This window comes from Crotalus tigris, unplaced genomic scaffold (assembly GCF_016545835.1).
Source record: "Crotalus tigris isolate CLP2741 ecotype Arizona unplaced genomic scaffold, ASM1654583v1 scf7180000019068.10715455, whole genome shotgun sequence".
In the NCBI taxonomy this organism is placed as follows: domain Eukaryota; kingdom Metazoa; phylum Chordata; class Lepidosauria; order Squamata; family Viperidae; genus Crotalus; species Crotalus tigris.
The window spans coordinates 358,654-385,693 of NW_024097358.1; the positions used below are offsets into that span (position 1 = coordinate 358,654).

Here is a 27,040-nt window from a genome sequence, read left to right on the forward strand (position 1 = left end):
TCCTGGGTCAGATCATTCCCAGGTTTTTGTGTTTTGTCCTTTACACTGCAAAGAATCTTACTTAATTTTCTCTGTTCAACCTTTAGCCTTCCAGTGTGCAAGATAGCTGGAGGTGACCTAGTTGCATAGATTCATCCTCGGCTGGAATCAGGAGAGAGGGCTTGCTGTAGGGGGGGAAAAAAGCTGTCCAGCTAGAGCTGTGTTGCTGGAGACAGCAGTTCTGTGTGTTCTTCTTGGTTGTGCTTTTAAGTAAAAGCCTCTGAACTGTCTGCTGATGGCCAACAGCACTTTTGAAATTTGTTATTCTATCTGAAGATGACGGAGGCAAAGGAGAAAGAGCACAATGCACGGGAAAGATCAGATTAGTTGGGCCCAGTTTGTGAGGAGATCACTTTGGAACTGATTTTTGTTGTTGTTGGTTGCGAAGTCGTATCTGACCCATCGTGACCCCATGGACAACGTTCGTCCAGGTCTTCCTGTCCTCTATCATCTTCTGGAGTCCATTTAAGCTCACACCTACTGCTTCAGTGACTCCATTCAGCCACCTCCTTCTCTGTCATTCCCTTCTTCTCTTGCCCTTGAGTTTGAGCAGGAGAGTCTATACAATTTCAGGCAAATGGTTGTCCAACCTCCTCTTAAAAACCTCCAGTGATCGGGAACCAACAACATCTGAAGGCAAGCCGTTCCATCGGTTGATTGTTCTTACCGTTAAATTTCTCCTTAGTTCTAGATTGCTTCTCTCCTTGATTAGTTACCATCCATTGTTTCTTGTCTTGCTTTCCAGTAGGATAGGTAGGTAGTGTGTTGTGGTTAAGGTATCAGGGTAGAAACTAGGAGACTGTAAATTCTAGTCCTGCTTTAGGCACAAAGACAGTTGGGTGAACATGGGCCAGACACATTCTCTCAGCCCTAGAGAACCCTTCCAAATCTTTCAAGATAATTTCAGGAACTTGTTCAGGCAACTACGAAGAGCAAACATTGACACAAAGGCACATATACATGCCCTAAGGCAGAGATGTCCAGATCTTCCGATGAACCGGTGAGAAGACAGGTCTCTTCACCAATGATGGAAAAAAACAAGGAGTACCAAACAACATGTTCCCATAAGGAAAAATGTAGTGAGTCACAAGGCAGCCGACACCAACAAGTTCTAGCTTGCGCCGTTGAGTACCAAACAAAACGGTGAATACCAGGACAAAATGTTCACATCAAATTGCATACAGTACCAAATGTGATGAGTTTGAAAGCCCTGCTGTAATTCATTTTGGGCGAACCATACCAGTAAAGCTTCCAGCTAAATATTTTAGTTGAAAGTTCACTTAGTAGGTAGAAATTATCCTGTGTAAGAATTCAGTCAAACGCAAATTTTTACTACAGCTGTGAGGGAATAGTACACACGCAAACACATTAATCTGCTGAGTTTATACTTGGCAAATGGATACCCCTTGTGTTATGGGGGGGGTGAAGTTTATGAGTTTTCTTGATGCAAATGGTTTTGAAGACCAGCGGCGACACACGTCAAATGAAGGTGTCCTGCTGAATTAGCAGATTGCTTGGTTTGAATTATTACTGACTTTTTGGGGCTGTCTAGGACAAACTTAACACAACCTTATCCATCTAAGACTCTGTCCAGGGTCTGAAAGTTAATTTTTGTAGCAAGGTTGGAAGACTCCCATCTTGAAGAATCTGGTTTAACATATGCCAGATCCCAGGTGGATCTGGCAATCATTTTCCTTCTCCCTTCTTGTGAAGGCTTTTTCATTTTGGGAACTGCAGGTGTTTCAAAAGGGTAGAGGAGAGAGATTAATTTAATTGTGTGCACAGAATGAGTAATCAGGGTACTTATGCTTCTAAGCTCAGAGGGTCTTGAGGCTTTTTTTTTCCAGCTCTGCTTGCCTAACACCCTTAAGTAGGTCAATTAAAGACTGAGGAGTGAATTTTTAATCTTGCTTCGTATTTGTGGGCTTACCATCTCCTACGAACCCACCTCTCTCGGTTAGCTTTACAATTTACAATATTAAGCACACTCGGAGAATGAATTAATGAAGTCACTAGGTTAAGAAGTTGGCAGGGGCTAATGCTGGGAAAGATGGAGGGCAAGAGAAGAAGGGGACGACAGAGAATGAGGTGGCAGAATGGAGTCACTGAAGCTTTAGGCGTGAGCTTAAATGGACTCCAGAAGATGGCAGAGGACAGGAAGGCCTGGAGGAACGTTGTCCATGGGGTCGCGATGGGTTGGACACCACTTCGCAACTAAACAACAACAACATTCATGCAAACTGCCTAACCCAGGTCATTGGAGGAAAGCAGTGCCTCCATTTGCACAACAGGTGAAGTGTGGTCAGTACAGGTAGTCCTTGTCTTACGGCCACAGCTGAGCCCAACGAGCAAAGTCGGGGAAGGCTTAATTTGCTTAATGACCCCGCGATTCGCTTAACAGCTGTGATTCATTTAACAACCATGGGGAAAAGGTTGTAAACTGAGGCACGACTCCCTTTAACAAGCGTCCTGCTTTGCAGTAGAAATTCTTGTCCCAGTTGTGGTCATAAGTGAAGGACTTACGAATCTGAATGGGCCTTTTGTCTCAATAAGCTCTTCCCCAAATATCTTCCGTAGGCCAACAAATAGATTTTTTTTTCTCCTGGCTAGGCCCACAATGGTTTTATTGTTTTTGAATGGATGAGTCTGCTTTGAGATTGCTCATTGTAGGTTTTCTAAATGCCCAGATTGGGGGTTTGTCCTGAATTAGTGTTTTATTTCAGGGAAAATATATGTTAAGAAAGATCCCTCTATCTGGAAGGACTCTGAGTACCCTTGTTGGCATATCTGCATAAAGTTACACACACAGACACACACACACACACAGACACACACACACACACCATACTAGGATTGGCTTTGCAGAGACTATAAGAATGTGTTTCCTCAGTCCTGGCTTAAACTCTGACTATGCCAGCAGATGCTGATGAAAGCTAAGTTTTAAATAAATTTGTAGTCTTGGTGATCTGTGCCTTTTGATGTTGAATATGAATATACCTGAGACTCATAGTTTTAAGACTGTTTTAGATACCATATGTATGTACGTATATCTCACAAATGAAGAGATCTTTTTACAGGGGCAAAAGAGACAGCCTCAATAGACCTTAACAGTTTGACAGATCGGAACATTATCTGGAGAATATTTATAGGTGGAGCTAGAACATTTTATTTTTACTGCAAATGCTGATGAAAAGAAGGATTCTTGATTAGGCGATCAGTCCCTTAGGACTTGGACTGGCAAAACGGTCCCTAAAAATAGAGATGGTGAAAGGAAGGGAGAAGACAGAAGGCTAGGAGTTCCCAGAACAAGGAACAGGAGGGGAAGATGGGAAGAGTAATAGTTCACTTGGGAGGTTAAGCATCAGAGAGAGGAACGTTATTGGCAAAACATGGGCCGTCCAAGGAGAAAATGGATAGAGGTGATAGATTTCCAGAAAAGAAAGAAGCAACCATTCACCTGAGGCATGTGTTTCCTACTAAGGAGATCCAAATGGACCTTTTTTCTTTACAAACTGTTCCAAAAACTTCTTCAGTAGGACAACAAAGATTTCTAGAAAAGGAAGAAGAAAAAATGCACATTAGGCGTGTGTCTCTTATTAAGGAAATATGGATTGACCTTTTTCTTGATGTTCTTCCAAAAATATCTTCCATCGCCCGAGCAATGGATTTCTAGAAAGGGAAGAAGAAACAATCCAGTTTAGGTACATGTTTCCTACTAAGGAGATCCAAGTGGACCTTTTTCTTCATTAGCTATTCCAAAAACATCTCCAGTAGGCCAACAATGGATTTCTAGAAAAGGATGGAAATCCACCTTAGGTATGTGTTTCCTACTAAGGACATCTGAATGGACCTTTTTCTGGAGATTTGAAAAACCTGCAGCAAGAACACACTGATATAGCTAATATTTGGGGGCACAGTTGCACATGGCACTTTAATCATGGGAGTCCCCAGCCTCTGAGCTCCTTCCATATCTTATAGACAGAGACCAGTGTGAAAGCAGTCAATAACCTTGCAATAGTGGCAAACATCTGACCCTCACTAGACCCATCACAAGACCCTCACCTGATGTGGCTCTCCCATCACAAGAGCTACTGACTACATGAAGCCCTTAGAAGCAGAAGAACACCAACACTGAATAGAATAGAATAGAGCTGGTTGTCTAGTCCAGCCCCTGTCCAAGCATGAGAACCTATACCAGGGGTAAGCAACCTTGGCTCTTTTATGACTCGTGGACTTCAGCTTCAGTGCTGGCTCAGGAATTCTGGGAGTTGAAGTCCACGAGTCATAAAAGAGCCAAGGTTGCCTACCCCTGACCTATACCATCTCAGACAGGTGAAGGTCTGGTGGTCTCTTCTTGAAAATCTTCAGTGGTGGAGCGCCCACAATTTCTGGAAATAAACTGTTCTACTGGTTAATTGTCCTCACTGTCAGGAAGTTGACATTCCCTAAATTCCACTGAAGATGTTACTTGGCAACAAAAGGTTCGGAAACTAACCCCCAAGCTTGGAGAACGTACCTCCACCCCCTAATCGTAACCTTGTTTATTTTATTTTTTTCCAATGAGACACAGACCATATTCTAACTTAGGCTTCTTTTTAAAAATTATGTCAAATCAAGTCATTCTGATTCAATTACAGGTTTAAAAAGAGTGTTTTTCGTTTTTTAATGGATTGCATTAACCCCTGTCTCCATGCAGCTGGGAGATGTGCTTTAAACAGCCAGCCAGCTAGGTAGCAATGTGTATGCGACAAAGTAGGGGTGAGAAGGTTCCTTACATAAGTCTCTTTGCTCCATAAATCAGGCTTCCAAGCATTTGGACTCTCAGCTCCCTGGAGAGAGCCAATTCATGTTCATGGAAATATGCAGCATGTTAAAAAAACCCCAAACCATGATCTTTTTTCAGCTGGCAATTAATAATAATAAACTTTATTGTCATTGTATGTGTATACACAATGTACACATACAACGAAATTTACTTGACACCCAAAGGCCAGGAAGGCCAGATACGAATTATAGCAGTTATTAGCTTTACAAATGGACCTTTTAAGGTGTTGGGAGATTTATCTTGCACATTATATGGAGGCCAGAAATAAAATCAAAAGCTTCTGGCTTTGATCACTTGCTTCTTTTTTCATTGCTTTTCAACAAGCAGGACCTACTGCGGACTCCACATCTTTCTTCTGCTCGCCCTCATTTGATTGCTTGATGTGCCATCAAGCTGTTTTTTTGGCTTCTAGAAACCCATATAGATAGATGACAATCTGTCTCTAATCTGGTGTTTCAGGTCTCGCAAAGGTGTTGCCACTGTACCTGAGTCCATTCAGTTCCCTTCCATCACACTTATGTCACATTTATCACACCATTTCAGACAAATGCCTGTCCAGTCTCTTCTTAAAAACTTGCAGTGTTGGAGCATTCACCGCTTCTGGAGGCAGGTGGTTCCATTGGTTAATTGAACTGAAGAAGCTTCTTGGATGAGAAGGGAAATGTTTTCAATGTTTTCGAGGAGGAAAAAAAAAAAACATTTTCAAACATTTTCATGGAAGAAGCCAAGAAAGTCCCATTGCTTTTTGGAACAGCATTATTGGCTTCACCCCTAATCTTGATCTGAGGGGTGGGGATTGCACTGGAGTTAAACGTCAGATGTTTATATTTCATGCTTTGTACTTTTAAATGATTTTTTTTTTTTAAAAAAAGCAGTTTCACAAAACATAAGCCAGATAACCTGCTGCATTAGAGCTCCCTCCACGAAGAGCATCAGGAAAACTTGCTAGCAAATTCACAATGTTCTGAAAAGCGGTGAACCATTTGTGAGTTTACAAGGCCAGGTTTAACCCCTTCTTTTGACCACAGTTCCTTTGCTGTGTACAAAACACACTGTAACAGCAGCCCTTGATGTTTGCACAAAGCCTTCTTTTTCAGATGGCTTGTTTACCCTCTTTAAAGACTTAGAATGCTTTATCCGATGTCTGCCCTCATTGTCGAGAACCCCTCCTTTGTATCCTGGTCTCCATTGTCATGGCTGTTTTCTAATCAGCAGACATCTTGCTAGCTTTCCATCTGCCACGTGCTGGGCATGAACAGCTTTCTCTCCTAGCAATTGCGTGAAGCTAAAGATCACATTTCTCAGAGGCCGTATTAGTAATATTTATTAGAACAAAGGTTTAAGTTGCAACGCAAGGATTCCAGCAAGCACCTTGGTTTCAAATGGGAAACCAAGTTATAGGCAACTCGAGATTACAAAAGTCTGGTGGTCTATGGACATTCTCAGCCATCCAGGTCCTGGTTATTCCAAAGGTGTTTTTTTTCCAAAAGGCAACTGGAGATCCTTTGGTTTTTTTTCCCTCTTGAATAAGTTTCGCATCTCATCCAGGAAGCTTCTTCAGTTCTTTTTAACACTAATAAGAATAATGCAAACTGAAAGAGGAATAAAAAATAAAGAGAAAAAAAAAGAAATAAAAGAAAAAGTTAAAAGTTCAACAGGAAAAAAAATGGAAAAGTAGAAAAAAAAGGGGGGGGGAGATATAAAGAAGTAGCTTCTGATCTTCTTTACAGCAGTTATAAATATAATTATACTTTAACCTCTCTGTCTAAAGTTACACCACAACTCTTTTTGTTCTATAGTCTGTCCTATCTTACCATCCAAATTATAAATCATTTTTTTCTTTTTTATGCAAAAGCTGTAGGGGGTGGTGGTTCCAATGACCAATAAATGCAGATAGTCTCTTTTCTCTAATCAAACAAGTCAATTTAGCCATTTCAGCAAATTCTCTCATCTTCACTAACCATTCCTCCATTGTAAGTATTGCCAAATCTTTCCATCTTTGTCCGTACAATAATCTGCCTCAGTTATCATATCCAAAAACAAAGTTTCATGCAGCAATCTATTGAAAAACAACCCACACTAACCATGTGCTCCATTACTAAAGTAACAAGCCAACCTCCCACAAGAGGAGTTGTGTAAGAACATTATTCAGACAAGCACAAATGCACTGCAGCAAACAAGAAAAATGAAACGAACTGCCTATGCACCATCTCCGAACAAAATGGATGCCCACACAACTTGATAAAAAACACTTGTTCACTCAGTCCACTACAGCACAATCAACATAAGCTATAAAAAGGATAAGACTGCTACACATCAGCAATATCTCAGAAACAATCACACAGCACCCCTGTAACACACAAACCAACTAAAGCCCTTAAAAATTTCTTAAGTAAACCAAAAGACCCAGTAGCCCAAGAAGAAAAAGCAAGTGTCATCTACAACATAGAGCGTAAAGACTGTAACGGTCACTATGTAGGACAGGCAGGCAGAAGACTAGCAGAGCGCATCCATGAACACTAATTAGCAATCAGAAAACTACTTAATTTCACAGCACATAGACAGACTTAGCCATAGTTTCAACTGGGAAAGTGCGAGCATTCTAGGCAGTAGAAAACTGCTGGAAACTTAGCATTCAGAGAAATCAGCCATCAACAGACACATAGTGATAAACCACATTTACACACCATTCAAAAGAGGCAATCAAAAGCTGAGAAGGAAAGAAAAAGTTCACAATATATATTCATTCCCGCAATCAGCACCCAGATAAGCAGGAATTAACATCAGACAAACAGTCAGAAAACCACAACCCAATCAAGGAACTATTAATCAAGCAGACAATAAGAAAACCACGCTTCAATGAAAGAACTACTAAGGAGACAATCATACTCCTACCAAGAGTGGCAGGGCAAGCTATTGCATACAAACAGGGAGCAAACGCCATACTCACCAACACTGATGATGTTACCTAGTCAGTAATAAAACATCTGCAAGCAGACAACCAAGCTCAGAGGGCATCAAAAACCCCACAGTTCAACCCCAAACCACATGCAGTATATTCTCTTCTATTGGTATCACTATAGTTTTGTATTTAGTATGCCTCATTTAAAAAATGTATTGTGCTGTGGTTCCTCATTTTGAGTTCCTCACTGAGCTCAAAGAGTTCAGATAAAATTTAGGCACCTGCAGAGAGACAGCAGTTGAAGAGAATACCTTGTGTGTTTTCCCTAGTTTAGTGGTGGCAAACCTATGGCACGGGTGCCAGAGGCGGCACTCAGAGCCCTCTCTGTGGGCACGGGCACCATTGCCCCAGTCCTAGGCCTTCAGCTGGGTTTTATAAAACCTTTTCGCTTTAGCCTCCGCCGCCGTGTGCAAAATAAAAAAAAGGTTCAATCAATCAGTCAATTTCAACTTCTCACGGGGAAAAAAAGATCTTGCAAAGTTGGAATTGATTGATTGAACTTTTTAGTTCCACCCAGTCTGCCATTACCACCGCAGCCACGCCCACCCAATGGGCCACACCCACCCAATGGGCCACACCCACCCGGCACCCGACGATGCATAAGTGGGTTTTGGGTTGCAGTTTGGGCACTCGGTCTCTAAAAAGTTCGCCATCACTGCCCTAATTTATTCACTGCTGTCCTGAGAATTGTCCTCCTGCACCAGAAAGGTAAACCATCTTGGTATTTTCCCCCCAAATGCACATTTTTTCTCCACCCAATGAACTTTCAATCCCTCTCTGCATCTTCAGATACCTAGGGAGAAGTTGTTGTGGGATGGCAAATGCTGTCAGAGTCTCCTAGAAGTTGGCTTCAGGGCATCTTCTGCTTTGAAGGGTGCATATTAGTAAACTTTGCAATTGCCTCCAGTGTTGGCTATTTCTGATTTTCTCCAGAGACAGCAAAGTCTTCAGTGTATATTTTGAATTTTTGACATGAAAAAGAAAGAAGAAAGTTAGGTTTGCTTTAGAATTTTAAGGAAGACCAAAAAGTTAATCTCTTTTACTCCCTCTCTCTCTTTGTGCTGTATTCTCAAAACACACTTCTACCAATTCAGTTACAAAGTGAGTGGCTGTATTCGCACAGCATGCTAAGTTTAATTTCCTTCTTTTCTTTGCTTTGCATTTTGCATGACCCAATCTGTTTGATTTGGTTATAATTTGGTGTATTGTAGAAAGCTAGAAAATGAACCAGTGGGGTAAAATTGGGTGAATTGTGTTGGGTGAAATTTGCCTTTAGCAGAATAGCAGAATTGAAAGGACTTTAGAAGTCTTCTAGGCCAATCCTCCATACAAGCAGGAGACTCTATACCATTCTGGACAAATCTCTTAAAAAACCTCCAGTGATGGAGCGCAACTTCTAGTGGCAAGTTGTTCTAATGATTAATTATTCTCGCTGTCAGTAAATTTTGTCTTATTTCTAGGTTGGTTCTCTCCTTGATTAGTTTCCATCCATTGCTTCTTGTCCTGCTTTCTGGTGCTTTGGGGAATAGATCAAACGCTTCCTCTTTGTGGCAACCCACTGCTGTCATGTCACCCCTGGTCCTCCTTTTCACCAAACTAGACCTTGTGTGTAAGCTGTCATGGTTCCGGTAGATGAGACCAATTAAAAGAACTTTGAGGCAAGAAATTCTTCCTCAAAGAACATTTTTATTTGGCTACAAAATAACGGCACATACAAAGGTGAACCCAAAACTAAATTCCCCTCCCCTCAGTTACAAAGTTGCAAGTTGTAATTCCCACCCCAATTAGATGTCATAAATGACATTCACCAATTGTTAGTAAATGCAAGCACTCCTTCCAGCTCTCCAGCCCGCCCAAAATGTTATCAGCAATGACCTTGGTTCCCATACACTTGAATTGTTTTGGTTAACTGAAAACTATACTCCCTTTTCTTCTTCTAATCTAACTATGTGGCAATGAAGACAGAGTGAAAATGGCTTCAGTTCAGTTTGTTGCAGCGTTGACATTAACTCTTTCCAAAAGGAGCTATTGGCATCCCTATGAAATCCATCCAGATGTTATCAGGGAAAGATTCTCCATTGCAAGGCTGCCACGCTTCGAAGTGAACCCTCTCTCATTTCTTGCTCTCTTTCCTTGCAGGTGAGCATCTTGACCACCTTAGAACGGCGGTTCAACCTCCAGAGCGCCGACGTTGGCGTGATCGCCAGCAGCTTTGAGATTGGCAACTTGGTTCTCATCCTTTTTGTGAGCTACTTTGGTGCCCGGGGACACCGGCCACGTTTGATAGGATGTGGAGGGATTATTATGGCTTTGGGAGCCCTTCTTTCAGCTCTGCCAGAATTCCTCACTCATCAGTATGAGTATGAATCCGGAGAGATTCGGTGGCGGGCCGAAGGGAGGGATGTCTGCGTAGCCAATGGATCCACGAGCGACGAGGGACCAGATCCTGATCGGATCTGCAGGAGCAGGACTGCCACGAACATGATGTATTTGCTTCTCATTGGAGCGCAAGTCCTTCTGGGAATTGGGGCAACTCCAGTGCAACCTTTGGGGGTCTCCTACATTGATGACCATGTGAGGCGGAAGGATTCTTCCCTGTACATTGGTAAGTTGTGACCCTTCCTTGCAAAGGTTTTTAATTCATTTTATGATTGTTCACCACACAGTTGCTGAGATGGGCAGCCAAACATGAATGAATGAGTGAATGAATGAATGAAAAAGAAAGAAAGAAAGAAAAAAGAAAAGAAAGAAAGCACGGAAATGTTGAGGGTGATTCATTTTCCCATTTTGTTGACTTCTTCCTAAATCAGAATTTTGTCTGATATTTTCCTGGGTAATTTTGAAAAGAGGATTTGGACAATCTGATTCTGCTTTTCCCAGCTCCCTTAATGTACAATACAAATCCTCCCATTTATAGAACATTAAATTGGTACTATGATGCATTTGCAAATTGGAATAATGTTCTGGCCATTGCACACTTAATACAACTAGAAAACAAGGACAACTTTTTTCCTTTCTCCTCTCCCCAGTTCACATGGTTCACTAGAAATCAAACTAGTTCCTGTATAAATGAATCAACTTTTTGGAATTTGCTCCTGAGGCAACTGATTTTAAATTCTCGCATTATTCCTCCTGCCCCCTTTTTTTTCTCCTAAAGGAGCTGTTGATTGATATTTCCAGTCTTTAGCTCATAAATACTGTCTTTGAAGCTCTGCCTTCATCCACCATCTTTCTGTGCGGTGGACATTTACAGGTCTATCTTAGTTGGAAAACAACAATAGGAGAACACTGTTGTCCTTGCATCCTGCTTGTGAGATCTTAGAAGCCCATCCATTGTGTTATGAAAAATAAAAAAATAAATCGTGACACTATCTGGATTACATCACTGGTATGAGGAGTTCCCAGATCACTGGGTGTTTGCAAATGAAAATATATCAATAAACTGCAATGCAAATGCAAAGTATCCTTCCCTATGCATGATTTTTCATTGGTCCGGAGATGCTTAAGCCAAATTCAACCTTCAAACGAATTTGGCTGTAGCCATCTTCAGTTGCCAGCTTACTTAATCTGAGGCTTTCCATAGTGAATACAAACTCAGATTTATTAAGTTACCACAGAAGTGTGAAACTTAGCTGCAGGATGGTATTTGGCTTGGTGATCCTACATTACTGGAGATCCGCTCTAGAAGTTGATCCTGGCAGGATTCGGGGGGGGGGGGCAGCCTCCAGATTCCACTGTCTCTGAACATACTACAATCAGCTATTTCCTTTCTGCTGCTTAAGAAGGCCTCTCTTAATTTGGTCTCAGGGAAAGAATGCCTATTGCCGGGCAGCAGAATGGATATTTTGTGACTCACACAGAAAAGGAGATGATTTAGACCAGGAGAATTTTAAAGTTTGCAACAGACATCTTTAGACTCGGAATGTTTGGTAAGATATCTCTGGCAGGATATGGAAGCTGCCTGAGTAGGGAATGAAAAATTTCAAAAATGCAATTGTTCTTTGTGCTTGTAATTGAAATGGCCCCGTAAAGATAACCATTCTGTTTGTTCAAGGCTGCTGGCATTTAACAGAACTAATTTTCTGTTAATAATCCTCTCGGGTTGACAACTGCAATGTGATTCATTAGGCAGACATTTTCCCAATGTCTTCTGCGAGCTACATTTCTGCAGCCTTTTAAACTTTAGTCGTATGGATCGTTTGAGACCGGAGGTAGAAGTGATTGATTACAGTTGTCTAAAAAGAACGGAGCTGCTTTTTTTTCCTTTTCATTGCTCTAATGTTCCAGAATATTCTCAGTTTTCTAATGTCACTGGCCCATCTTAACCTCAGAAATTGCTTTGTTCTTGGGGAATTGAAAAGAAGTCTTTGCACCGATCTTGGGGTGAAGATCGTGGTCAGCCCAAAGACCGATGGGAATGGGAATAGAATGGGAGTAGGAATAGAATGGAAGGCAAGGCAAGGCAATGGGAATAGAATAGGAGTGGGAATGGAAGGGAATGGAAATAGAATGGGAGTGGGAATGGAATGGAAGGGAATGGGAATGGATTGGGAGTGAGAACAGAACAGAACAGAATAGAATAGAATAGAATAGAATAGAATAGAATAGAATAGAATAGAATAGAATAGAATAGAATAGAATTCTTTATTGGCCAAGTATAATTGGACACACAAGGAATTGTTTATGAAGGCTTTAAGCTAGAGAGCAGGCAACATTCTCCCCACAGGCAGCAAAGCAAACTGCCTGCTTTCAGCGTCATCTTTATTTCCAGATAAATGCTCCCAGGCTCCAGTTTTTAACTAGGAATATAATGAAAGAATCTGTGGAGCATAACCTCTGGAGCATTTTCCATCTATCAACCCTAAGAGGCAGGCCAGACCAAGAAAGACACCCCATGGAAGGCTAAAAATGACTGTAATGATTGGTTATAGTAACAGAATCTGTCTGTGCTTCTCCTCCACCCTCTTTTATATTCATGTGAATTGTGTGTGTCTGAGATGTTTTGAAAAAGCTCCCTCTTATTTGGACTGAAGCAAAGATCTATTTTAATTGTTTGATAATTGCAAAACTTGTTGATTACTGTCCCAAGCTATGCCTTGCTGATTTAACTGGATCAAAAGCTTTTTATAGACTGTTCGTTCTTTTCATATAAAACATTTGATGTTGTACCTCATTGACAGCACTGTGATAGCAGATATGAAATATTGAGCTTGTAGACTAGATGCCAAAGATAGATCCCTCTCTCTCTCTCTCTCTCTCTCTCTCTCTCTCTCTCTCTCTCTCTCTCTCTCTCTCTGTGTGTGTGTGTGTGTGTGTGTATGTGTGTGTGTGTAACTTCCATATTTCTGCCAAGTAAATTATGTGGATTTGTTCACGAGATCAGCCGCAGTCAAACTCAACCTATTGGAGATTTTTACATCATTTCCCACATCTGCTAAGAAACATGATTTGACTTCCAAATCATGCAAAACCATCAGGTGCTTTGACTGGTTTTATCTTGGTTAACTGGATGGTGCCTTCCATAAACCAAGATTAAACAAAGCCTGGTTTAGGAGAATACCTGAACTTGCCCTTGGAGAAGGCAGGCATTTTGAACAGCACGTTGAACAACAGGAAGTCTTATTCTCAGTGCTCACATTTTCATACAGTTAAACAGAGAAAGAAGTAAGAGGCATTGAGTATTTGAACCTTTCAGAAAACAGGTGGAAAAATCTTACTTTGGATGTAAATTTCTAATGTCAATTTCTAATTGCTGGCTGGTGTCGGGTCCAATCCCAGGGATGAGGCAATAAATTCCAGTTGAATTATTTTATTTGCTTGCATCTAGCAGACAGAATCTTGCCAAACTAAAGCTATAATTTTCAGAGCTACTAGATAAAATATATCCTGAGAGGGTCTAGAGCAGGGGTAGTCAACCTTGGCTCTTTTATGACTCGTGGACTTCAACTCCCAGAATTCCTGAGCCAGCAAAGCTGGCTCAGGAATTCTGGGAGCTGAAGTCCATGACTCATAAAAGAGCCAAGGTTGTCTACCCCTGCTCTAGAGTATGGCTACCCAGATCCTTCCCCATCCAGCTCAGAACTGCAAAATCTGTTCATTCAGGTCTCTTTCTGGGAAAGCTGTCTTGGCCAAATCCTGCCCCTTTACTCTTTCAGGTGCTCTTTCCATCACACTGGGATAGACTACCACCTTCTTCTAGCTCTGGTTTAAGTCGGAAAATGAAGCGACAGCTAATCAATTAATTGGAAACCTCCTTTCCATGTTGAACAGGGAATGGTTAGGGATGCTTTTTATCAAATTAAAAAGAGAAGCGCACTGCATCATCGCGACTCTGAGCCTGCGGTCTGTTGCTGCAGTTACTCTACTTCCTTTAGCTGAGAGCTTTTCTGCAGAGTGAACTGAGTAAGCAAGGTGGGCAGCAAGCAGAGGATCAAACCATTTATACAAACCAGGGATCAGCTTCCTGTTTTGCAAGAACATTGAGCTTTTTTTTTTTTTTTTGCTTGATGCACCAATCAGAGAAAGTCCCCTTAAACTAAAGATCGCTGTTGGAAACTTCTGCAACCTGAATAGGGCTTAACTTGTATATTTTGCTGGGGTGATTTGTACCAGAGCAGGTCATATTCTCCCTATGGGGACATTCCAGGCAGTCCTTGACTTAACGACCAAAACTGAGCCAGGAATTTCTGTTGCTAAGTGAGATGATTGTTGTTGTTGTTAGTTGCGAAGTCATGTCCGTCCCATCACGACCCCATAGACAGCGTTCCTCCAGGCCTTCCTGTCCTCTACTATCTTCTGGAGTCCATTTAAGCTCATGCCTACTGCTTCAGTGACTCCATTCAGCCACCTCCTTCTCTGTCGTCCCCTTCTTCTCTTGATCTCTATCTTTCCCAGCATCAGGCTCTTCTCCAGTGAGTCCTTCCTTCTCATCAGGTGGCCAAAGTACTCGAGTTTCAATTTCAGGATCTGGCCTTCTAAAGAGCAGTTAGGGTTGATCTCCTCTAGGACTGACCGGTTTGATCGCCTTGCAGTCCAGGGGACTCGCAGGAGTCTTCTCCAGCACCATAGTTCAAAGGCCTCCATTCTTTAGTGCTCAGCCTTTCTTATGGTCCAACTTTCACAGCCATACATTGCAACTGGGGGAACCATGGCCTTGATTATATGCACTTTTGTTGGCAGGGTGATGTCTCTGCTTTTTTAGTATGCTGCCTAGATTTGCCATAGGTTTCCTCCCCAGGAGCAAGCGTCTTTTAATTTCTTGGCTGCCGTCCTCATCTGAGGTGATCTTGGAGCCCAGGAAGATAATTGTTAAATGAGTTTTATCCCATTTTATGACCTTTCTTGTCACGGTGATTAAGCAGACAACGGGCCTTGTTAGTAACATGGTTGTTAAATGAATCCAGCTTCCCTATTGAGTTTGCTTGTCAGAAGGTCACAAAAGGAGATCACAGGACCCTGGGACACTACAACCGTCATAAATATGAGTCAATTGCCAAGCATCTGAATTTTGATCACGTGACCATGAGGATGTGCAAAGGTCATAAGTATGAAAAATAGTCATAAGTCACTTTTTTCAGTTCGAACAGTCACTAAACAAACTGTTGTAAGTTGAGGGCTACCTGTACTACATTTGGACCAATCTCTCAAAGACGTATTATGTAGCCACAGGTCTTGTTAATGTCGCTTGAGCAATGGACGGAGGTGGACCATGTTTTGAGCGTGCTCCTGGATATCCGGGGAGTGGGGCAAAGGGGACAGATGTTGTCACACCTATCACAATGTCATTGCTCAGATGATGCAAACCATCTAATTATATAATTTATCACATTGAATTGAGGGTATCATGGCATGTGTGATGTTGTTATGGTTTCTGCTGGTAACTTTTGGGAGTGTTGTCTAGGGAGAGCCATGACCTGGGAAATAAATTCTGGGAATTGAAGTCCACAAGACTTAAAGTTGTCAAGGTTGGGGACCCCTGAACGAGAAGTCCTCCACGATCCCTTCCTACTCTGTTATTCTGTATTCTCATAGAATTCAACGGGGTGAGAACTGAAGTCATCCAACTTACAATGATGTTACCTGACAAAGTGATTTTGCAGGCAGATTTGCAGAAGAACTGCAGGGACTAAAACTGGGAAGTGACTCTTATCTACTTTTCAGGAAGCGTAATCAAGAAACGGTTTAGCCTTAGCCTGCTCCCTTTGTGTGTGTGTGTGTGTGTGTGTGTGTGTGTGGTGTTGTATTCAAGGAAAAGTTATTTCCCTTGGAACATTTTGGATGCAAGTTCTTCTGAGAAGCCTGGCTAACGTATATTTTTATGGGCCAGGCTGAAGGCGCCTTTCTCAAAAGGTTGTGCCTTGGTCTTAAAGAGCTTGCTGTTGTAGCAAGCAACCCGCGCATTGTCCTTTGTTCCAGAACAATGAGCTGATTATGTATTTTCTTCCTCTCTTTCTCCTCTGCCTTCCTCCCCATCCACCTGGGAGATTCGTGGGCCTGGTAAGATTGTATGTTTAAAGTCCACAGCCCCCTTGTAACAGTTTGGCCAGCTTCCAGAGGCTTCTTAACTCCTGGTGCTTAGGTTTGCAAGCGGTTTCTTCTTATTTAGACTCCCATGTTTTCTGTCTCTAAACAGGTGGTTAGGGATGGAGCCCATGATCTGAGGCTATGGTTTTCCAAAGATAGAGTACAGATACCTGGCTGATAAGCACGACATTTTCAGGGAATATTATTCCCTCCTGTAACATAGCCAAAGATAGATGAGAAGGATCTTCAACAGAAATAGAGGAGGAAACTTGGATTACAAAACAGTTTGGGCTACAGAGTAAAGGCATTCACCTGTCTGAGATGGTATAGTTTCTCCTGCCTGAGCAGGGGGCTGGACTAGAAGACCTCCAAGGTCCCTTCCAGCTCTATTCTATTCTATTCTATTCTATTCTATTCTATTCTATTCTATTCTATTCTATTCTATTCTACTCTACTCTACTCTACTCTACTCTACTCTACTCTATGCTGGCTGGGGAATTCTGGGTATTGAAGTCCACAAGTCTTAAAGTGGCCAAGTTTGAGGACCCCTGGTCTAATTGAATAGGGTAGTGGTTCTCAACCTTTCTAATGCCGCGACCCCATAATACAGTTCCCCATGTTGTGGTGACCCCCAACCACATATACATCACCGGGTGCCAGGGGCGTGACCAAAGAAAAAGGGGAAAAAATGGCGGACAGCCTTGTTTGGCGACCCCCGTGAAATGGTCGTTCGACCCCAAATGGGGTCCCGACCCACAGGTTGAGAAACACTGGAATAGGGACTACACTTCAGTTCTTCTATTTTGATCTTGCTTTCAGAGGTCACTCTCAATCTTTCTCAGGTCATATTTCTGAGGGTATTTGAGAGCTGAGTTTCGTTCATTGTTAGGTTTCATCTCCATCCTGATTTCTTCCCTGATGGCTCCTAATGATTTTGATGTAATAACTTTCCCAAGGCCGTGATAAATCCAGCATGGACAAATGTGATTAGTATTTTTTTAAGTTATTTAACTTAGGAAATGAAATGCAAACAAGCCTGGTTTGAGCTAAGCAAATGTTATCTGTAATTAGTCGATGTTGCAATTATCCTGCACTTGGATCTTATTAGTGGCCAGCTAATTATATGCAGCCCTTGTAATTTAATCCATCTGAGTATCAGAGACAACAAATGGAAAACTTGAAAGAGCTTTATAGGTTATGTCTGTGGTCAGTAATCATGGTTTCCATGGATGGGCGAGTAGGGTTAAATTTGAGTAATACATAATCTGTCAGGAATATGGTCGGGCCCTGTCTTTGTAAAACAGACCTACCATACTGTCCTTTTAAAACAAAGAAAAGGCCCAGCCCCTTATCCGCATGTCAGCTTTGTGATTCTGCCCATGATACATCATTGCTCCATCCGTTGTTTCCTTGCCCCTATAAAAGTTGTGGCCCCTGGCCACCAAAAGAGTACACACTTCTGTATACATTTCTCAGAATGTATTGGCGTTCTGGGAATTAGTCAACATTTGGCTTCTAGCAATGGGCTATGGATATATCTTATCTGCAAATTGGGTTTTTTGTACTTATTTGCATAAATTTGCTTGAGTTGTTTTATCCTATCATACTGGTATCATATCATATCATATAGGTTATAGGTGTAGGTTTTCCTGCTTGAGCAAGGGGCTGGACTAAAAGACCTCCAAGGTCCCTTCCAACTCTATTCTATTCTAATGGGATATCATATCATATCATATCAATCATTTTCTTTCTTTCTTTCTTTCTTTCTTTCTTTCTTTCTTTCTTTCTTTCTTTCTTTCTTTCTTTCTTTCTTTTCCTTCCTTCCTTCCTTCCTTCCTTCCTTTCTCTTTTTGTTGATTCCTAGATGAATCTGCATGCCCAAACAATTAGACACAGGGGCAGTTTTCCATCCATGCCATCACTCTGCTGAACACCTAATTCCCACAGTACTATCTTATGTCTTATTTCCTATTGGTATTTTAGGATTATATCACTTTGTTGTTTGTATGTACTCTGAGAGGTTCTGCGCCAGAGAAAATTCCTTGTGTGTCCAATCACACTTGGCCAATAAAGAATATTCTGTTCTGTTCTATTCTTTAAAAAAAAAAAAAACCCTTTAGGGATCTAACCTCCTTATAAGGTCTGGCTAGAGTAAAGCAGGTGATTTTATTTTAAAATCAATGCACTCCTCAGCTTAGCATTACACCTGTTATTTTCATACAAGACTTTCTTCCTTTTAATCAATACCAAGACTCCAGTTTGGCATTACAATCTCCATGCGGTTACTGGATGAGCAAAAGGCATTGTGGGCTATTGATTTTTTCCCCCCTCATTCATCAGGCAGGTCTTGTGTAATTGAACAACACGCAGGCAAGAGTGAAAGATGAGGCTTGCAGAAGTGGGGATGTCTTTTCGATTCACTCTTTGCTCCAAAAGATTTGACTGGCATTAAATTAAAAAAAAAAAAAAAACACACACACAAGAAGTTGGCCTCTTCCCAAAAGCTGATGCAGCTCTTAGAGCTTTGCAAAAGTTGTGGCCAGCTTAGGTTCTTTTTTTTTTTTCTCTGCCCAGGATGACAGAAGGGGAAATAGAGGAAGAACAGATGATGTTTAATTCATTTAATGAGGTGTGTGTTTGGTTTTGATTTTGTTCAGACATTGTCCACTCATTTTCTCTGGATTCTCCCTCCCGCTAATCTTTTTGCAATGCATCTTCCAACACTGCAGTTAACCAGCAATGCAGTCTCCCTTCCTTGACTTGGAGGACATCCTTGGCTGAAGGCACAGGACATAGAATCACAGGGCTAAAAGGACCTCAAAGGTCTTCTAGACCAGTGGTTCTTAACCTGGGCAATATCACCCCCCAGGGGGCGATTTCATTTTTTAGGGGGGCGATGGAACGAAAAGGGGCAACATGGGGGCAAAGGAATGAAAAGGGGGTGATATGGGGGCGATGGAGTGAGGGGAGGCTTGGCGATGCAGCCGACGGGCAGGGCATTCCGCAGATAAAGTGGGACTGGAGCAAGTCTGCCTTTCTGTTCTTTTCAGTTCCTTTGGCATGGTCTCCATCTAGATAGCCTCACCTGGAAATAGTAATGCTAGATCAATGCAGAATTCTGTGAACCCGGCTTTAATGCTGAGTGGCAAGTATCCAAACATTAAAATAAAGATAATGGCTGAAATTTTGAGGGATTGCTAAAGATTACTTGGCAATCTTTGCCCCAAGACCTGACGTGATCACAGCAGTTATCCAAATCTTGCAAAGTATCTGCATTCTTGCCCCAAATTTTGTATCCTTTCAAATTCCTCATGTGAGTTCTCCAAAAGCTGTGTGGGTCAGGTCTGAGCCATTTTTCATCTCTTCATTAGCCTTTTCTTAATCTGAGCATCCTGAGGACACCATCAAGGTGGAGGCCAAGAGTCCCGCAGAAGTTGCTAAGTGACCAGGGAATGCTGGCAGGGTTATTGGAGGAGTTGGGAGAAAGGAAGGGGAAAAAAATTAGAAATGGGAATGAAATATCTAGAAAAGAATGTGCGAGGTTGAAGTTTCCCCGCGCATGTGGATTGGTTTCCGAACATTTCATTACCAGGCTAGAGAACATCTTCAGTGGAGTTTAAACTTTAAACCTTCACCCTCATCCTATACCCTGGCTACTGATATTCGCCACCATTGCGAAGAGAATGTGTGTGGTAGATTGGAATTCTTAACAAAACTATTCCATGCTGTGACATTTTGTGACAGGCCTTGCTTCCTGACAGTCTGTACCAACATCCTACATCTTTCTTCCAGTTAGACAGTAGAATACATTGTCCTCCCTGATGGTCAGTGGGAGGGGGCCATTTGTGCCTTGATACCTTTTACTCTTTCCCCCAACTCTTGAGGGGGCAGGGAGAGAGGGAGGCAGCATCCTTGCAAATATGGTGCATTGACTTGGTGCCAATTAAGGGGCGCAATGGCTCAGTGGTTAAAGATGCTGAGCTTGTCTACTGGAGAGCTGACAGGCCAGGTTTGAGACCCGAGCTCCAGATGATGGGGCGAGCTCCTGTTCCTTGCCCCAGCTCCTTCCCACCTATGAGTTTGAAAGCGTGCAATGCAAGTAGATTAATAGGTACCACTTCGGTGGGAAGGTAATAGTGTTCCATGCACCTTTGGTGTATAGCCACAGGACCACGGAAAATATCTTCGTACAATGCTTGCTCCCTTGGCCAAGAAACAGAGATGAGCACCGTGCCCTGGAGTCGGACACAATGGACAGGGAAACCTTTACCTTTTTTTTAATCTTAAACTGACTTAATTAAATATAGTTAGCTTGGTTGAACTCCCAGAAAACCTTTCTAGGAGAAAAAGGAACGTTCCAGGATGTATGCGTGGTATCCGAATATTCTGTTATCAGTATCCTGGTTGATCTGCTGGGAATCTTTTTTTTATTTTCCAAGCTGCTTTTATTCCATTGGCTGAACAAATCAACAAATTCAAACAAATGAATGCAAATGCCGGGCAGGAAGTACGAAATGGGATGGATAGGGATGATTGAGACTAGGCTTATCTGCAAGAAAAAGTCAAGATGGTAGCTGTGATGTTATGCTTATAGCTCTGCCTCTACTTGCATCACAAGTAGCCAAACCTTGCATACTCCTGTTTCTAATGTTTCACTTATTTGTTCTTAAATGCTGCACTGTTTGGTGTGGACATGTAGAGATGACCACCAGGGTAGGGAAAGCCAAAAGGAACATTAAAAAGGTAGAAGATAGATGGTTGGTCATTCATGGTGGCTCATGGATCACATCCAGGAAGACCCAGGTTCAAGAGCAACCCACATCCATGAAAATGCACAGGTATGTTGGGCCAGTTGCTTATTGTTGTAGAGTCATTGTCCGGGAGATAAAACTGGGGCATAAAGTTCTATACAAGAGTTTAGAACTCTTGGAAGAGAGAAGAGATATGAATCCCACAAACCAACGTATGGATTGCAGTTCATCTGGTTCCTCCCCTTGCATTTCATAATTTACCCCTTCTGTCATATTAAAAATTACATTTTTTGGCAGCCACTTTGGATGGAGTTCCAGGATTGTGCCCAAGAATTTTTTAGGAGCCATATGTGTTCCTGGAACTCAAATGCACTGGTGCCAGATTGGAGACTGAGCCTCGTTATGGGCACGCTTAGCGACAATCAAAGATGTCCAGTTTCCTCTGAAACAATTGAGTCAAGATGACGAGAGAGAGAGAGAGAGAGAGAGAGAGAGAGAGAGAGAGAGAGAGAGAGAGAGAGAGAGAGAGAGAGAGGGAGAGAGAGAGAGAGAGAGAGAAATCTCTGAACCTGAAGGAGTTCAGTTTGGCTTTTTCAGGAACTACGACTTCCTCTGCCAAGATGCAGGGGACAAGGCAGCTGTTCCTTGCCTATCAAAATGCAGATTGGTGGCCATTATAAATAGAAGCATGAAACATTCTTCTCTGGCCTCAGAAAGGTGAAATCCCAGCAGGGCAAAGATTGTGCTGGCTGAGTCAGAGAAGTCAGCGTGCCGGTTTGGATGCTTTTGCAAAGGAGTTTCACAACCTCCCCCTCCCCAGGACTTCAGCAGTAAATTACAAATTGAAGAGCGCCCTGGGACCCTGGATGAATTACACTGTGGCAGGCAGTCTTGTAAATTGCCTCTCTTTGCTTTTCCCCCGCTGGAAAGAGATACACAAGAAATCTAAGAATTACAAATGCCTTGAAGGTGGAAGGCTCTCTCATTCGAGGGGGTGGTGGTGGTAGAAACTTTTATTGCTAGATGTATGTGCAGCATTTTCTCTTGGCCCACCTTGACTCCAGGGAACCTCCAGAGGACTTTCATCTTTTCAGCAATGAATTGTCCCACAACCTCAGATGGCTTTTTCATCCATGAGACCGTCTTGAACTCTTGAGGAGTTTCCCTGATGGATTTCTTTCCTTGTCCTTAAAAGCTTCCCAGTTCATTTACCAACTTCTCTGGGAAGACCTGGAAAAACATTGTAGTACCGTGCACGCCAAACATTTTTTTCATTTTCAGGATATTTGCCATCTGAATGATAGTCTAAATTAAAAGAGCACTGCTGTTCGCCACTGCTTTCCTCATCCCTATGTTAGTGCTTTGGGCCATTCACGATTTCTTAAAGATTGCAGCAGTCACTTCTGTGCTGTGTTTATATGTCACATTAAGTCTGCTGCTTGATCGTAGCCACTAAGATGCTCCTGGAATGGCATAGGGTCTCCTGCTTGAGCAGGGGTTGAACTGGAAATAACCCCATTATTTTATGTTCTATTATCTATTTTCTATATCTAAGTAGGCAGAGCTAAGCTTTTTAGATCTATTTTTGTGGCCCTTAGAAATTGAAACTTTGCAATCACTTTCATATAACGAACTGAGACAGTGGTTAGTTTATTTTGGTATCAATGTAAAACCGTCCTGCTATGGATTATTGCACAGAAACCTTCTCTGGACAAATAGGAGAGAGAAGGGCTATATATAGCTCCGTAAGCACGTATGCATGTACATGTATAGGCTAGTGTCTTTAACTAGTATACCACAAGCTCCTTACTTAACAGCTCGTACCAGTTTGCGTTTTCAGAAGCCTCTGTTCTTCTGCAGAAATTTGGCTTTCTTTCCCGATTTCTGGCTTTAGTGCCTCTGTGATTGCTTCAGTCAATCAATAAAGATTATTACAGTAATTAAGCAACTCAAAAAGGAAGAAAGCAAATTCTACTAACAGGCAACGAAGCCATAATAAAATTAAATAGTTATGAAATCAGTGTGGCCAGAGTACAATGTCCTGTACCTATATTCTACAAACAGGGAAGCAAAATGTAGGTGTACTTAGAGAAACAGAATCATATTAGTCAGACATCACTAATTGCATAGAAAGTCAGTCTGGAAGGCCTGGAAATCTGATGTCACTCTACTAGATAGACCAGACCAGGAAATCAAATCCACAGGAAGGCTAAAACTAATTTTACTGAGAGTGGCCGTAATAACAAAACCTTGCAAGTATGATTGTGCTATGCCTCCTCCTTACATTCATGTGAATCAAGCAAGTATGTCTCTGAACTCTTCTTCTTTTCAGTGCCGTTGTAACGTTGAACGGTCACTAAATGAACTGTTGTAAGTTGAGAACTATCTCTACTGGACTCAGTATTTCAGATGTGGTCTGGACTGGTTCAGGATAGAGCAGAATGATCGATCCATCCATTGTGATCTTGCCAAATTTAGAACTCGTCTAAATTTAGGAGTAATTTGGTTTCAACAGCTTGCTAGATTGATACAGGGGGAATCTGTTCCCTCTTCTCATTGGACTATTCCTATTCAGTGAGTCTTATCCCACCGTGCGTTGGCCGTGGTAAGTTGGACATAGCGAGTTGTCCTAGACTCGTTCAATCCATCCAACTTCAGAGTTTGCTGGGTTTTTCATGAGCTGCTCAATGATGCAATTTGCTTAGCTTCAGCTTAGCCTGTTGTGTGTATTCAGTCTTGGTGTTTTATGAGCCAGTTGTTATGCTCAGTTGTTAGGACAAAGATCTCCCAAGTGACCTAAAGGATTGCGTAGACAGTTATTAAGCCTAGTCTCTTGTACAAATCCAGCAAATCACAGTGAAGTGCATAAGCCCTACTTAAGCAAACTCTTGTTTTGTCTAAGTAGGAATGCAGTTGTTTGATGGATAATCTTAAGCCTCAAAAGCAGAATTCGAAACAAAATCAGTGCTGGGGATAGAAAGTGCGGTTGTGGGTCTGTGTTGTTTAAAAGCCCTCGAGGAATCCATGGTGGAAGTTGGGTTGAATTTGTAACCTTTGGCATCAGTCCAGAGAGTAGCTTTAACCTCTCTCAAATGCCAAACATTTTTCTCTAATGAGTTTCTGTAGCCATAGAAGGAGGAGAGGAAAAGAAAAGGTGTGAAGCACTTCAGTGTTTGATTGCAGGAATCTTGAACTGCTGAAAGTGTTGGCTTATGCTAATTGTACATTCCCAATTTAATCCCACTGCCCTGCAGTTTCTTGCATGCCAAATATTATGCTTAGCTGTACTTGCTTCTCTTCCCTTGGAAAGTAAATGCTAAATGATTGGCACAACGTTCTCTGGGGTGATTTAGTGGATTGTATAAGGCAGTGGTTCTCAACCTGTGGGTCGGGACCCCATTTGGGGTCGAACGACCATTTCACGGGGGTCGCCAGACAACGCAGTCCGCCATTTTTTCCCCCTTTTCCTTAGCTGTGCTACTCCCTTTTATTCTATTGGCTTTTGAAAGCCAATAGAATAGACTCTCTTGAATAGAGTCTAATTCTATTGGCTTTCAAAAGCCAATAGGAATTGTCCAGGCTGTCTCTGCCCTGCTGAGCCCGCCAAAAGTCCCATTCTGCAAACGGTGCTGCACCAGTTGAGTAGTCCTCGACTTACGACCGGTTGAGTAGTCCTCGACTTACGACCGGTTGGGGGTCGTGGCATTAAAAAGGTTGAGAACCACTGGTATAAGGTGTTATTAAGCCTCATAATAAAAGGGTATCAAGCAAGGTCCCTTCCAGCTCTATTCTGAATTGAATTGATTTCAGAATAAAGATAATGGGAGCATTTCCACTGATCATCCCTCCCAAGAATAAAACGGCAGAACAAGAAACCTCTTTTGCAGAAGGAAATAACTTTTGCAAGCCCTCCTTGCCTTCTGCTGCAGTCAGGCAAGATGCCTCTTCGAGACGGGGTTGTCTAACTTTGCTTTCCTGGAGCAACGCTTGGCACGCTGCCCAAGCAATTAAGTTGCAGAGAATCTGCTGCCGCCCGGAATTGTGCCTGCGCCTCTTGTCTATACGACAATGCAGCATCTTCGGACTTGTGGGTTAATTATCTTTTCTAAATAATGGATAATGGCATATGGGGCTTGGTGTGGTAGACTGTAATCAAGTTATTAAGAGGCAGATGAATACAGTGCAGGAGGGGGGCAGCTTTCTCTTCTAACGTGGCCCTTGAAAATTCAATTGCAGGTTCCTGACATATAATTTGTGTCCATAACAATCCAAACCATTTGGTTTCTCTTTTCCCTTTTTCTTTCTTTCTTTCTTTTTTTTTGAGTTTGTTAGATTTTATTCTAAAGCAGGGTTGTAAGAGGAGAGAGAAACATATAATTGGAAGGCAGGGCAACTCTGATAAATCTGCCAGAAGACCTGAAAGCTTTGTCATTAGCTATTTCCCCAGATCTTATTTATTTGTTTGGCAATGTTTATGGGCTCATCCCACTTTGCAACTCCCAAAGATAGCAAACAATGGAAAGAAGGGGAAAACATTACAATGCAGTGGAAAAATACCTTCGGAAACTTGCTTGGCAGATGTGAACAATGACAGCATTTTTTGTAACATTAACAACAGCAGCAGCCTGCTATAAAGCTGTTGTTTTCAAGTGCCAATTTTTACTTTTCTCTCTCCAGTTAGAAGTCAGGTTTTTCTGTAAGTGTTCAGTAAGAAAAAATATTGTTTTTTTTTTTAGTATTTAGATATAAAGTAAAGTTGGGCATTGCAAAAGAAGGGATACTGTGCTATTTAAAAACTACAATACAGGTAGTCCTCAACTTACAACAGTTTATTTAGTGACCGTTCAAAGTTACAATGGCACTGAGAAAAGTGACTTATGACTGTTTTCACACTTACGGCCATTGCAGCATGCTGATGATCATGTGATCAAAATTTGGATGCTCGACAACTGTCTCATATTTATGACGGTTGTGGTGTCCTGGGGTCACATGATCCCCTTTTGCGACCTGACAAACAAAGTCAACGGGGAAGCCAGATTCACTTAACAACTGTGTTGCCAACTTAACTGCTGTGATTCACTTACCAGTAATAAATGTGGAAAGTAAGGTCGTACAATGGGGCAAAATTCAATTAACTGTCTCACTTAACAACCAAAAGTTTGGGGCTCAGTTGTCGTAAGTCAAGGACTACCTGTATATAATTCATCCATTACACTAAACTAAAATGAGGTTTGGTCTTGTTTAGTGTACTCTCTGAATGCAGCCATTATAATAAAACATGTTTCAGTAATCTCACTATTCTGTGGACTATTTAACGTGGTCTGAACATCCATCCCTCCAGCAAATCATGGTAAAGGGAAATTCATATCGTAACTTTCCAGGTTAGACCCTTAAGTGTTGATTTGTCCAAATAGCAGCTTGATCCTAGCCCTAAGTGGAATTTTCCTCCAATGGGATTTTCCCATGTATTTTACCAGGAAACATAGATAGGGCAGCCTAGAAAAGTAAGTGTCCTCCTAACCATACCCAAGCACTCCGAGTTTGTTGGCGATGTCCATTTTGCTCTATGAGTTCATGTTGACCTAACCCTAACCCTAAGTGTGGAATTTTCCTCCAATGGGATTTTCCCATGTATTTTACCAGGAAACATAGATAGGGCAGCCTAGAAAAGTAAGTGTCCTCCTAACCATACCCAAGCACTCCGAGTTTGTTGGCGATGTCCATTTTGCTCTATGAGTTCATGTTGACCTAACCCTAACCCTAAGTGGGATTTTCCTCCAATGATTTTCCCATGTATTTTACCTAGATAGGGCAGCTAGAAAGTAAGTGTCCTCCTAACCATACCCAAGCGAGTTTGTTGGCTCCCTAATTCCCTAACCCTAACCCTAAGTGGAATTTTCCTCCAATGGGATTTTCCCATGTATTTTACCAGGAAACATA

General features: G+C 42.0%; 1 protein-coding gene across 2 annotated transcripts in view; it reads left to right on the top strand.

Annotated features, from left to right (window-relative positions):
• SLCO3A1 (solute carrier organic anion transporter family member 3A1) overlaps positions 1–27,040 on the top strand; it is a 76,443-nt gene that overhangs the window by 20,444 nt on the left and 28,959 nt on the right. For both annotated transcript variants that reach the window (XM_039358906.1, XM_039358905.1), the window contains exon 2: positions 9,966–10,431. In XM_039358906.1, the coding sequence (XP_039214840.1) occupies positions 9,966–10,431 (466 nt within the window). The remainder of the gene's footprint in view (positions 1–9,965; positions 10,432–27,040) is intronic.